Source organism: Oncorhynchus kisutch, linkage group LG3 (assembly GCF_002021735.2).
Source record: "Oncorhynchus kisutch isolate 150728-3 linkage group LG3, Okis_V2, whole genome shotgun sequence".
In the NCBI taxonomy this organism is placed as follows: Eukaryota; Metazoa; Chordata; class Actinopteri; order Salmoniformes; family Salmonidae; genus Oncorhynchus; species Oncorhynchus kisutch.
This window is the reverse complement of record NC_034176.2, coordinates 15,035,888-15,050,249: the sequence shown is the minus strand read 5'-3', so window position 1 is coordinate 15,050,249 and position 14,362 is coordinate 15,035,888. Positions and strand designations below refer to the sequence as shown.

At 41.5% G+C, this 14,362-nt stretch overlaps 1 protein-coding gene across 3 annotated transcripts in view; it reads right to left on the bottom strand.

The window, feature by feature from the left end:
* Window positions 1-1,716: 1,716 nt before the first annotated feature.
* Window positions 1,717-14,362, bottom strand: part of LOC109875844 (DNA repair protein XRCC4) — a 69,493-nt gene continuing 56,847 nt past the window's right edge. For 2 of the 3 annotated variants that reach the window (XM_020468270.2, XM_031817686.1), the window contains exons 5-8: window positions 12,635-12,787; window positions 11,764-11,870; window positions 5,331-5,475; window positions 1,717-1,970 (exon numbers count right to left, since the gene is read on the bottom strand). In XM_020468270.2, the coding sequence (XP_020323859.1) occupies window positions 5,339-5,475; window positions 11,764-11,870; window positions 12,635-12,787 (397 nt within the window). In that variant the 3' untranslated portion in view covers window positions 1,717-1,970; window positions 5,331-5,338. Of the gene's footprint in view, window positions 1,971-5,330; window positions 5,476-10,995; window positions 11,584-11,763; window positions 11,871-12,634; window positions 12,788-14,362 lie in introns of those variants that run through there. The other variant, XM_031817687.1, reaches the window with a different exon arrangement.

Genomic DNA, 14,362 nt, shown 5'->3' with positions numbered 1-14,362 from the left:
ATTCCCGGGATGCACTGGAGAAGGATAAGTCACTGTCGTCACAAAACCACAAACATGTCTGTAAGTGTGTTTTTGACGCAGCACTGCATGGAGAAAACCACCAGAGGCATTTACAGTATGTAAGAAAGATGGGATGGTGTCAAATCATAGCCTGACGACTCACACTAAATTATTCCGCTGCTCTGTCGTTTGCTACATACTTTGGTCAGAGACTGCCATCATTGAAGTAGTTTTTACGTACAAAACAAAGTCACCAGCGATTGGATCGTCTCTAACCAGTCAGATTATCAAAGCCAATGACACATTTTCAAACAGACTAATTGCGGGTTAAGAAACGTTTGGCCGGAGCAAGGAGTCAAGTCAACCTTGTGACCTTGTTGATTGGATCAAGATGTTCAAATTACAGAAGGACAAGACGCAACTTGTCAAGAGACCCGTGCCAGAGACAATTCTACTGAAAATGTTGTGTAACATTTCTACAAGCAACAAATATCTAATGGTAATACATGTGACCTGATGATGTCACTGAATATTAATGAAAAATGAAAAGATCTTCAGAAGACAGCTGCATAGTTGTTGTTGTTGTGGGTTTTGGTGTGAGGATTCACTGGTCAACAGTGACCTGTCTCCTGGCTGGAGAGGTTGCATGGTTTACAGGGAGTCATCCACAGCACTAAGGAAGATTCTAATCAGGCTGGTTGGGAGCTCTGGCTGAAGTCCAGCCATACAGAGAGGGTAGGGGGGATGGGGCGATAGAGAAAGGGACAGTGTTTGAAAGAAAGAGGGAGCAAGGGATGGAGAGGAAGAAAGACAAATCCAAGAGCAGTGCTCACTGTCGTAGATCGGTTTTCTTTTCCATTGCAGTGCATGGGCTAGGGCTAAATTGCCATGAGACCGTGATATTTGTTTAAGAAAAAGAGGGTAACAACAAATTAACTCATGCCGTTTGAACTGGCCAGAGTGCAAATGAGAGAACTGCATGTTTTTACTGGAGCTAATGAGCTGCAGCTGTTAACGCCTTGTTGTACATGCTGCGTCATGGTGTTCAGCTGCAGTCTTTTGGGTGGCTGTTTATTTGCAGACACCTTGAGGAAGAAGTGATGGGTTCTCAAAAACAAGGCGAGAGGAAGTGATGCGACGCAAATTCATTTGAAAATTGGAGGCAGCAATCTTAGAAGAAAAACACATTTTTAAAAATACTCTAAAAGCTTTAGAGTTGAGCAATTATCACAGACTCACCTACAGTGGAAGAACCAATACTAATGTGTAAATTAAGACTCACAAAGGCTAAAAATGTACAAAACGCAAACACCAAATCATAACATCACATTTACATTCAGAAAGTGTGATGGGTCCTCTGCCAGTAGCTAAGGTCTATGTTCAAGCCCATTACAGCAGTGCACTTTGACAGAGAGCAATGATTTACAAGTATCCACCCACCAAACAACAGACAACACATTTTCTTTGCATGAAACTGTCCACTCAGAAAACCAAAAATGATTTCATTTCCAGGTCGTTTTAACCCCAAATTGGGTCATATATAGCATTCTTGAGTCAGAATAGACTTTTTGGGGGCATTTGGATTTTGTTTGGTTTGAATTAATTAATTAGTTGATATTATGTGCTATTAGTTCTACTTGTCACGAACCGGCTCGAAGTTTGTAACAAAAAGGAGACCACGTGGAGATAAAGAATAACAAAATATATTTATTAACTGAAGTAAACTAAATACAATTAACAATGGTGTGTGTAAGTGAGTGTTTGCGTGCATAAATGTGATAATGAGGGGTGTTGAAAGGTGCCAAAGCATACAAAACAGCCACAAAAATGCCACAACAAAAATCTATTAGTGTCTGCATGGAGTGAGTCTCCTCAATAAATGGGGATGAGGTGTATTTATCCCGGGACACACCCGAGCCCAGGTGTGTCCCATTTTGCTGACGACCCTCCCGGCTCCGCCCACCGACATCCTATTAAGGAAAACAAGAGCAAATATAAATAATTTGGCAGACAGAGTGGGAGGGTCGTCACATACTGGTGAAATTGTTCTCCCAATGCCTCTTTGTGTATGTGGAGGAATGGCCAATTTTAAAGGATGTGGCAAGATTAAATCAAATCAAATCAAATCATATATATATATATATATATATCAAGCATAATTCTGTCGAAATGACTCAGTATGTTTACCATTTGAAAGATGCATAGATCAGCTTCAGGCAGCTTCAGGGCTACACAAACAACCATGAAACCTTTAGGGTTAAGCCAACACTTTCTGTTTCTGCAAAGAAATACCAGCCGACCTACATCTAGTTTTTGTATGTATTTTTTATCTCAACCTTGAAAGACCCTTTGGTGATAATTATTATTAGTAGTAGTAGTATTTATTACATGATTAGCCATATCAAGTTCTTGCCAAAATAACTTTTAAGCCTGAATGATGCACAAAAAGGTACTCTTTGTTTGATGTAGGCATCGAATCGAGATGCCAGTGGCTGACTGGTTAACCACCCTTTACAAATTAGCCCGTTAAGCTGATCAGTTTAATGGTTCATTTGCACTATTTATGGATGTTTGCATAAGGTACATTGTATTAGTGAACATTGCAGGACACTGTGAAAGCTGAAAATAGTTTTGAACACCACAAGGGGTCACAAAGGTGCAATAAGTAAGATACGGGGCAAGAGAACAGGTGAAGGGGTCTGAAGAAAGTTTAAAGTTACACTACAGCTGTTTTTATCTGAATATCAAAACATTTCAGGGAAACAATTAAGTACCTTACTGTGATTGTTGTCAAAAATAAACAAAAATAGCATCTTAGCAAAAAGAGCAATTTCTCAAGCAAGAATATTGCTAGGACTGTCTGGCAGTGGTCTGAGTGGGGAGGGGGAAACTGAAAACTAGCTGTTATTGGCAGCTGTTATAAAACTAGCTGTTATTGGTTAATTAACTAATTTACTGCCTGGTGATGTCACCAGGCAGACCAAAACTCCATCCCACCACAACAGGCTGAAATTTCAAAACAGCCCTTGTACTAAAAAGGGCATTATCATAATTTTTACAATTTCACAGTATTATTATTATTATTATTTTTTACCTTTATTTTACTAGGCAAGTCAGTTAAGAACAAATTCTTATTTTCAATGACGTCCTAGGAACAGTGGGTTAACTGCCTGTTCAGGGGCAGAACGACAGATTTGTACCTTGTCAGCTCGGGGATTCGAATTTGCAACCTTTCGGTTACTAGTCCAACACTCTAACCACTAGGCTACCCTGCCGCCCCATTATTCCAACCTCATAGTGTGGAAATAAAAAACACAAGAAAATCATGTTTTCTACTGCAATGGGCCTTTAAGGTTCTGTAAAATTATTGAAGTGGCCAGGCTGCTAGTTCTGACTATGATTAAATCCCTCAAATAGATATTCATTCAGGCTATATATGCATGATATTAGTATGAGTATTCAGGGATGATTGTGTAGACGTGAACTTTTTGGCATGGATAACTGGTTTTCAACTGTTAAAAAAACTGGGCACTCACTTACAGTAGAAGTTGGAAGTTTACATACACCTTAGCCATGTACATTTAAACTCAGTTTTTTTGCAATTTCTGACATTTAATCCTAGTTAGGATCACCACTTTATTTTAAGAATGTGAAATGGCAGAATAATAGTAGAGATAATTATTTATTTCAGCTTTTATTTCTTTCATCTCATTCCCAGTGGGTCAGAAGTTTACATACACGCATTTAGTATTTGGTACCAATTGACTTTATATTGTTTAACTTGGGTCAAACGATTCGGGTAGCCTTTTGGCCCATTCCTCCTGACAGAGCTGGTGTAACTGAGTCAGGTTTGTAGGCCTCCATGCTTACACATGCTTTTTCAGTTCTGCCCACAAATCTTCTATATGTTTGAGGTCAGGGTTTTGTGATGGCCACTCCAATACCATGACTTTGTTGTCCTTAAGCCATTTTACCACAACTTTGGAAGTATGCTTGGGGTCAATGTCCATTTGGAAGACCCATTTGTGACCAAGCTTTAACTTCCTGACTGATGTCTTGAGATGTTGCTTCAATACATCCACATAATTTCCCTCATCATGATGCCATCTATTTTGTGAAGTGCACCAGTCCCTCCTGCAGCAAAGCACCCCCACAACATGATGCTGCCGTGCTTCACGGTTGGGATGGTGTTCTTCGGCTTGCAAGCCCTCCCCCTTTTTCCTCCAAACATAACAATGGTCATTATGGCCAAACATTTATATTTTTCTTTCATCAGACCAGAGGACATTTCTCCAAAAAGTACGATCTTTGTCCCCATGTGCAGTTTCAAACCATAGTCTGGCTTTTTTTATGGCAGTTTTGGAGCAGTGGCTTCTTCCTTGCTGAGCGGCCTTTCAGGTTATGTCGATATAGGACTAGTTTTACTGTGGATATAGATACTTTTGTACCTGTTTCCTCCAGCATCTTCACAAGATCCTTTGCTGTTGTTCTGGGATTGTTTGCACTTTTCGCACCAAAGTATGTTAATCTCTAGGAGACAGAACGCGTCTCCTTCCTGAGTGGTATGACGGCTGCGTGGTCCCATGGTGTTTATACTTGCGTACTATTGTTTGTACAGATGAACGTGGTACCTTCAGGCATTTGTAAATGGCTCCCAAGGATGAACCAGACTTGTTGAGGTCTACAAAAAAAATTCTGAGGTCTTGGCTGATTTCTTTTGATTTTCCCATGATGTCAAGCAAAGAGGCACTGAGTTTGAAGGTAGGCCTTGAAATACATCCACAGGTACACCTCCAATTGACTCAAATGATGTCAATTAGCCTATCAGAAGCTTCTAAAGCCATCACATAATTTTCTGGAATTTTACAATCTGTTTAAAGGCACAGTCACGAGCAGTGTTGGTGCAATGATTGAATAACATCTATGTGCAAATTCTGACCTTTTGGAATTGTGATACAGTGAATTATAAGTGAAATAATCTGTCTGTAAACAATTGTTGGAAAAATGACTTTTGTCATGTTATGCACAGAGTAGGTCCTAACTGATTTGCCAAAACTCTAGTTTGTTAACAATACATTTGTGGAGTGGTTGAAAAACAAGTTTTAATGACTCCAACCTTAGTGTATGTAAACTTACAACTTCAACTGTACCCAAGTATCATACATATATGATGTCAATGATTCCAAAATCATAATAATATTCATTAAATACAATGTTGACATATGACATTTTGATAATAATAATGGTGGTAGGGAGGTCAAATGTAATGAATAGGATCATTCTGATGTTGACAACTACCATATTAGGGCTTCATTGGCTGTTGCACTAACCTGTGAGTTTACTTCTGGTCTGGAGAGGGCTTCTTGACCTTTAACTCTGGGCTCTGATGGTAACAGAGGACATGCTTGCTGCTGGGCAACACATCTTTACTGTCTTGCACAATGTCCTCCATAGAGCGCGTCTGGCTTGACATGTCTGGGTGACAAACACATACACACACAAATGACATAAAAGACACCCTCTCAAAACTGTTGGTGGTGTCAGCAGTCAGAGGTGATGTATTTACTTTAAGTCAGTTTGGCTGTAAAGTGATTAAGGGGGGCCATTCAGGGCCACATTCTTTGATGAGCTCATTCATTCACAATGCCAGAAAACACACCAAGGTTATGAAAAGATCTATGAAATGTCTATAGAAAAGGTGATTGTACGGAACCAGTTTACACCTACGTATGCAACTGCCCCTTGAGGTTTAATTGACATGTATCAAATGACTGTGTCTAAGGTCCTATTATCCTAAACCTAACATGCGGACCAAACTGGACGCGCGTATCCGTCCTCGTGCGCACTTCGATTTTGTTCACCCACACCAGAAGCGATCAGGACACACAGGTTGAAATATCAAAACAAACTCTGAACCAATTATATTAATTTGGGGACAGGTCAAAAAGCATTGAACATTTATGGCAATTTAGCTAGCTAGCTTGCTGTTGCTAGCTAATTTGTCCTGGTATATAAACATTGGGTTGTTATTTAATCTGAAATGTACAAGGTCCACTTCTACGACAATTATATAAATTATATAAAACGGTAAACCTAATTTGTTTCTCATCATCTCTCCTCCTTCCTTAAGGCTTCTTTTTCTTCTTTGGAGTTGGCAATCAACTTTACAGCATTACTACAACCTACCGGAGTGTGGACCTAAGTTCATCTTTCAGTCACTCACGTGGGTATATGCATCTAAAAACCTATGAGGAGATAACACATGGGTGTATACTCCTAAAAACCAATGAGGAGCATGTTGAGCGTCACAAATAGAACCAATTTCTATTTTAGCACCTGGCCACGCAGACGCTTGCTGACGCCCATGAGCAGTGTTGGCGCAATGATTGAATAACATATATGTGCAAATGTATTTGGCAACGCTTGCGCACGTGATGCGAGCGGTGTGGTCAGCATGTAATTCCTTACTCCAACCCGGGTCCTAACCCTAATTCTTTACTCCAACCCGGGTCCTAACCCTAATTCTTTACTCCAACCCGGGTCCTAACCCTAATTCTTTACTCCAACCCGGGTCCTAACCCTAATTCTTTACTCCAACCCGGGTCCTAACCCTAATTCATTACTCCAACCCGGGTCCTAACCCTAATTCTTTACTCCAACCCGGGTCCTAACCCTAATTCTTTACTCCAACCCGGGTCCTAACCCTAATTCTTTACTCCAACCCGGGTCCTAACCCTAATTCCTTACTCCAACCCGGGTCCTAACCCTAATTCTTTACTCCAACCCGGGTCCTAACCCTAATTCTTTACTCCAACCCGGGTCCTAACCCTAATTCTTTACTCCAACCCGGGTCCTAACCCTAATTCTTTACTCCAACCAGGGTCCTAACCCTAATTCTTTACTCCAACCCGGGTCCTAACCCTAATTCTTTACTCCAACCCAGGTCCTAACCCTAATTCCTTACTCCAACCCGGGTCCTAACCCTAATTCTTTACTCCAACCCAGGTCCTAACCCTAATTCTTTACTCCAACCCGGGTCCTAACCCTAATTCTTTACTCCAACCCGGGTCCTAACCCTAATTCTTTACTCCAACCCGGGTCCTAACCCTAATTCTTTACTCCAACCCGGGTCCTAACCCTAATTCTTTACTCCAACCCGGGTCCTAACCCTAATTCTTTACTCCAACCCGGGTCCTAACCCTACAGTGCCTTGCGAAAGTATTCGGCCCCCTTGACCTTTGCGACCTTTTGCCACATTTCAGGCTTCAAACATAAAGATATAAAACTGTATTGTTTTGTGAAGAATCAACAACAAGTGGGACACAATCATGAAGTGGAACGACATTTATTGGATATTTCAAACTTTTTTAGCAAATCAAAAACTGAAAAATTGGGCGTGCAAAATTATTCAGCCCCCTTAAGTTAAGACTTTGTAGCGCCACCTTTTGCTGCGATTACAGCTGTAAGTCGCTTGGGGTATGTCTCTATCAGTTTTGCACATCGAGAGACCGAAATTTTTTCCCATTCCTCCTTGCAAAACAGCACGAGCTCAGTGAGGTTGGATGGAGAAAATTTGTGAACAGCAGTTTTCAGTTCTTTCCACAGATTCTCGATTGGATTCAGGTCTGGACTTTGACTTGGCCATTCTAACACCTGGATATGTTTATTTTTGAACCATTCCATTGTAGATTTTGCTTTATGTTTTGGATCATTGTCTTGTTGGAAGACAAATCTCCGTCCCAGTCTCAGGTCTTTTTCAGACTCCATCAGGTTTTCTTCCAGAATGGTCCTGTATTTGGCTCCATCCATCTTCCCATCAATTTTAACCATCTTCCCTGTCCCTGCTGAAGAAAAGCAGGCCCAAACCATGATGCTGCCACCACCATGTTTGACAATGGGGATGGTGTGTTCAGGGTGATGAGCTGTGTTGCTTTTACGCCAAACATAACGTTTTGTATTGTTGCCAAAAAGTTCAATTTTGGTTTCATCTGACCAGAGCACCTTCTTCCACATGTTTGGTGTGTCTCCCAGGTGGCTTGTGGCAAACTTTAAACTACACTTTTTATGGATATCTTTAAGAAATGGCTTTCTTCTTGCCACTCTTCCATAAAGGCCAGATTTGTGCAATATACGACTGATTGTTGTCCTATGGACAGAGTCTCCCACCTCAGCTGTAGATCTCTGCAGTTCATCCAGAGTGATCATGGGCCTCTTGGCTGCATCTCTGATCAGTCTTCTCCTTGTATGAGCTGAAAGTTTAGAGGGACGGCCAGGTCTTGGTAGATTTGCAGTGGTCTGATACTCCTTCCATTTCAATATTATCGCTTGCACAGTGCTCCTTGGGATGTTTAAAGCTTGGGAAATATTTTTGTATCCAAATCCGGCTTTAAACTTCTTCACAACAGTATCTCGGACCTGCCTGGTGTGTTCCTTGTTCTTCATGATGCTCTCTGCGCTTTTAACGGACCTCTGAGACTATCACAGTGCAGGTGCATTTATACGGAGACTTGATTACACACAGGTGGATTGTATTTATCATCATTAGTCATTTAGGTCAACATTGGATCATTCAGAGATCCTCACTGAACTTCTGGAGAGAGTTTGCTGCACTGAAAGTAAAGGGGCTGAATAATTTTGCACGCCCAATTCTTCAGTTTTTGATTTGTTAAAAAAGTTTGAAATATCCAATAAATGTTGTTCCACTTCATGATTGTGTCCCACTTGTTGTTGATTCTTCACAAAAAAATACAGTTTTATATCTTTATGTTTGAAGCCTGAAATGTGGCAAAAGGTCGCAAAGTTCAAGGGGGCCGAATACTTTCGCAAGGCACTGTAATTCTTTACTCCAACCCGGGTCCTAACCCTAATTCTTTACTCCAACCCGGGTCCTAACCCTAATTCTTTACTCCAACCTGGGTCCTAACCCTAATTCTTTACTCCAAACCGGGTCCTAACCCTAATTCTTAACTCCAACCCGGGTCCTAACCCTAATTCTTTACTCCAACCCGGGTCCTAACCCTAATTCTTTACTCCAACCCGGATCCTAACCCTAATTCTTTACTCCAACCCGGGTCCTAACCTATTCACTTGCCTGTACTACTGTCTCCTTTGTAGAGTAATTGGCAGGGAACTGTCAGAGTGATGGTCAGAAATTATTTAGATCAAATTATTTAGGTCAACTGATCTCAAGGAGAGTGACTGGCCATGGTTGATGAACTGAGATGCTGAAAACCTCCCCAGGTTGTAATCACTCTGTTTCCACCTTTAAACCTTTTCCCCCCTCATTCATAGGAGAGCAGGGGTGATAATGTAGTGCCTCATTTAATGTAGCCTACATACATTATAGAATATACAAGGGGGTCACCTGGGGATGCTGTAGATTTAGAGGTCTGTCATAGTCTATAGGACACCGCATCATCCACCCTTCCCTCTCTCAGCCCTGACACTCTCTCCTTTGTTTCCACTCCATAGGTCTTTGGGTCCGAAATGTACTTCCTGTAGGAGTGTGTCATAGAGTCACATGTAGACATTTACAGAGCACAGAAAAAATGACAGGAAAATTGTAGGCTAGATTTCCTTTTTCCCTCACACTTATCTGTCTGTCATTCTACTCTCTCTTATCAGGCCATAATGAAGAGGAAAACTTAAATCAGGACACTCACAGACGGACATGGGTTAACTAGGGTCAAAACAGCCACATGGGCTTACTCTGGTCTGGTCATGTTCACAGACAAACACAAAAACACAAAATAAGCACATATGGCGACAGATTTTCATTTGAATATTCTAAAATCAGCATAAAGAAAATAGGCACAGTTTCCCTTCAGTGGTGTTTCCACGAAATGGACTTGTTGCTGAGAAAAAGTCAGTGTGCGATTACATAGTACACACAAAATTAAATGTTTTATGTGCTGAATAAAAATCTAAAGTTTCATGTGTTTCCATCGCATTTTCAACTTAATAATGTTGTATGTTTTGTCCCAAAAACTGTCGCATTAAATAGCAGTTGTGCCTACTCTGGTTTTGGCACATGCACTCTGGACAACAGCTCACAGATACAGTGCAGGTAGGCTAGTCTGCATGATGAGATTATTATGGATAAGAGTATTCAAATTTATAAAAACGGCAGTCAAGCATTGATCATCATGTCATCAAAATAAGACCCTCAATATTTATTGGAAAGGAATACCAAGCTCATCATTGGGCACTCTCACCACACTGAAGTTCATTGTAACTTATTTCATCTGTAGCCTAATAAACTGCATGGTTTCCCAAGTTGTAGTGGGAGGACCACACAACATATCATCGCGTTGACTCCAAGTTTGCTACGATATGACGGATATTATAATCTGTATTTGCGCATAAAGGCATTTCCACCACCATTTCTCGCAAAATGAACTTTACCGACACAAAACGATCCCACCATGTCAAATGAACAAATTACCTGTAAGACTTTACTCGCATGAAAACTGTGGATGGAAACGTGGTTATAAACAGACAAACACTGCATGAGCTTGTCTGAGAATATATAGTCAGTTTGAGAATATTGAACAGTGCTAACACACACACACAGAATAGACCGACCCATTGGACAGAGCCACCACAACTAATCCCGATGCTACAGTATAGATGAGAGAACCATGACTGTGTTGCATTTCAAAACCGCCTGCTCCATCCCTCTGCTGGGTTTGGACCAGACACAAGGAGGCCCCGGTTCCCCCCGTACAGTAGAGACAGGGGGGTGGCTCACTCTGACGCAGACAAGGGACCACCTCGCAGGCGGACGTGCTGAACCCCTTGGAAGCAGAGAGGACTACACACAGTGGGTTTATGACTCACTGGTGAGAGCTTTCCAGGCATCCAATACCCCAGGCGGTGGCGTTTCGATCTAAACCACTGTTCTAACATCAGTTCTGTTGCCATGTGGAGTTTATGGAGCAGTAAAAATGAACATGGATAAACTTGGGAGCTCGCAGACATGGACTGGGAGAGCCTGACCTATATGTCGTCATGGTAATTCATATCATGACCTATGGCATCATGAGCAGTAAAGGGAATGGGCGAAAAATGAAACCCAGTTGAACACCCCACCCAAACTGTTGCTTGTGCTCGTGGTGCTGGAGTGGACCAATAAGAGTGTTGGTCACACTACTGTAACTTAATAGAGCACACATGAATCATATTTTACCACAGGTAGAAGCTGCTATGTCAGTGTTCCTGAACTGCACAGTGATCTAGAAAGCTATAGGTGAACCCTGTGGTTAAGAATGCTTCTTGGCACCTCTCTGTGGGTGTCGGCCAAGGCAAAATGACACTTCCACAGACCAATGGGGTGCTTGATTGATTGACACACAATGTCCTTTTATAGTCATACTCCAAATTCCAAATGGACTCCTAGACCCAATCCCTTATACCCTTGTGGAGATCTGAAATGATAGGATAGGTACATTCAATATGGTAAAAGCATCTCCTTGTCTTCTGATGGGCTAGGTGAGATTTTTTCTTACATTTATTTGTGAATTGGCATGTGCCATGCTTCCATCTTGGTGGAACAAATGAAAGTGAGAACCAATGGAAGAACACCTATGGAAAAAAAGCTCACGTAATGACAGAGTGCCACAGAATCAACATCAACAGTGTGTTTTAGGGAAATTCATTAGTCAAGCCTCGTCATGGTGTCTAAATTACAATGAGTTTCAGTATTTGGCTGCTGTATTCATGGTGGGAAAAAATTTGAATATCAGAATAGAAACACACACAAACCTCTGATGAGCACGGTGGGTGCCTGAGATGGGTGGAAGCTCTGAGGCAGGTCCTCCTCCTCCTTAATGCTGTCTCCAGCCTTGGATTTGACAGTTACCCCAGTTACCCTACGGAGAGACAGGAGTGAGGGAGAAGAGACAAAGAGAGAGAGGGATCACTCACTAAGGCATCACACTTTATTTGGGGACATCATTGACATCTCGCTCAATAATTAGATATTTTTTTGACATCTGTTTACCTTTTTCTGACATTAGCAATCGATTAAAATGTAATTAAAAATCTCAACAGATTTTCCTGGTTACACAAGCAACTAAATTAAATAAAATTAAATCCGAGACCATGAGGGACAGCAAGAGAGCCAAGCACACACAACTAAATTATGTGTCAAATCTACTATTCCGATAGTATCCCATGTAGAGCTTTCAATGTAGTATGGACTGGACTGTCTCCTCAGTTACACGCAGGCAGACAGACAGACAGACAGACAGACAGGCAGGCAGGCAGGCAGGTTGGCCTGCTCAATAAATGAGCCACTTGGGCCTCTAACTAACTTCAACAGTAGGGTAGCTGTCTTTCCACTTTGGGTTGACTATGGCTACAGCTCAATCAGAGGCATGATGAAATCATATATAACGTCCATCATTGTAGGTTTTTGTCCATCAAAAGTACAACTCAAGTCAACTACTTTCAGACAAGTTAGTCCCTCAAAAGACACCGATTGTACGTTTTCTTTTTTATCGGACAATCATCATGCGGCGGCGGCCTATGTCAGAAACTGACAAGCTGTTAAAGAGACAGGGGTGCCGGGGACATGAAGACAGACAAAACAAAGAACCCGACGGTGTGTTGGAATATGCAGTTGTTGTCCAACCGGTGGTTCTCCTGCTCTTCCACCCGCTGTTGGACGTGTCTGATGGTCTCCTGCAGGGCCCTGATCTTGCCCTTCTTCTCATTAAGCAGCATGATGAAACGAGAAAACAGGTCTCCCTCCATTGTCTCCATCTCCTGGACATGCTTCTCCAGACTGGGGATCACAGGAGAGAGAGAGAGAGAGAGAGAGAGAGAGACTGGAATATTCAAGGTTTGAGGTCATCTGCTTTTTGCCTAAAGAGCAGGAGCCAAGACTTCACCAAAGTAATCAGAAATGCAGACATTGTCTTCCTGAAAGAAGAATGGTATAGAGCAGATGGACCCACTGGTTGCCCTCTAGGTTACAGAGAGCTGGTAGTCCCATCCACCAAACAACCAGGTGTGAAACAGGGATGGGACTTAGGGGGTATGCTTATTTGGTATAGATCACACTTAACGCACTCCATTAAATTAATCAAAGCAGGAACATTTTACATTTGGCTAGAAATTAAAAAATAAATCATCTCAAAAGAGAAAAATGTACCTATATCCTCCCACTAGAATCCCCATACTTTAATCAAGACAACTTCTCCAACCTAGAGGGGGAGATCAACTATTTCCAGACACAGGGATAGGGCTGTGGCGAGCACAACATTTTGTCAGCCGGTGATTGACAAGCAAATAACTGACGGTCTCATGGTAATTGACCGTTAATTAACAAACACATTTAGCATCTCCTGGCTTCCACACATATCCTACAAGCAACTGATGGAACATAGGAACGCAGACCTTTGGAACATCTGCATTGTAAAAAGTTTAATAAATCCATGTAATATAGCCTAAACCTTCACAATAAATCCATGTAATATAGCCTAAACCTTCACAATAAATCCATGTAATATAGCCTAAACCTTCACAATAAATCCAATACTTATTTTAGACAGGTCTAAAGAAGCATGATATGAAGAAAATGTAGTCTATTTCAGAAGAACAGAATAGCATACTCTGAGTTGTCCTTATGTTAGGTCCTGATCTGGCTATGCCAAATGGCTACGGGCTACACTAGTTAATTTGCTTAGAATTCCGTGACATTATTTTACTTGATAGTATGAAGAATACAATTGAACAAAGCTGAATAAAATATAAAAGGATATTATCTCCAAACGATTTGAGGGAGTGCGCAAATGCGGCTATCATGTGTTTTATTTTATATAACCTTTATTTTAGAGGTTAACAAAGAAATAGGTACTCCTATATGCTTAATTTAGAGTTATTAATGTAACTTCAGTTATTCTACAAACATTGGGCTATATGTTTAGATTTTTTTTTACATTGTAAGGCTGCATGATGCGACACTAATCATGATTTGAAAAAAGTAGCTTGAAAGGCAATAGCTCTGCTTTGTTTTTTTGTGCAGGCTGTACACACTTGCACAGGCGGTCTCTCATTCACAATTTGACAAGCACTTGATAATGCCTCGAATTTCACGGTGGCATCCACTTTGTGTGGCTGTAATGCACCCTAAAAAAATCCATGCCTTTTGAGGCCAGTGGCTGTTGTGCTCATGGCCCGGACTGCTGTGTTGTGCCCTTCTCCCTGAGTGCTGCTAGCTCCGAAGCACCTCTCACTCACATGGCTTTCCCTCACGTGATCGGGTCTTCCTCACAGGCTAAAAGTGAAAACAGACACATCAGGGAGGCAACTGCGCCTGTCCTTATCCAATTCTGAGGTGCATATTGAAGATATTCAT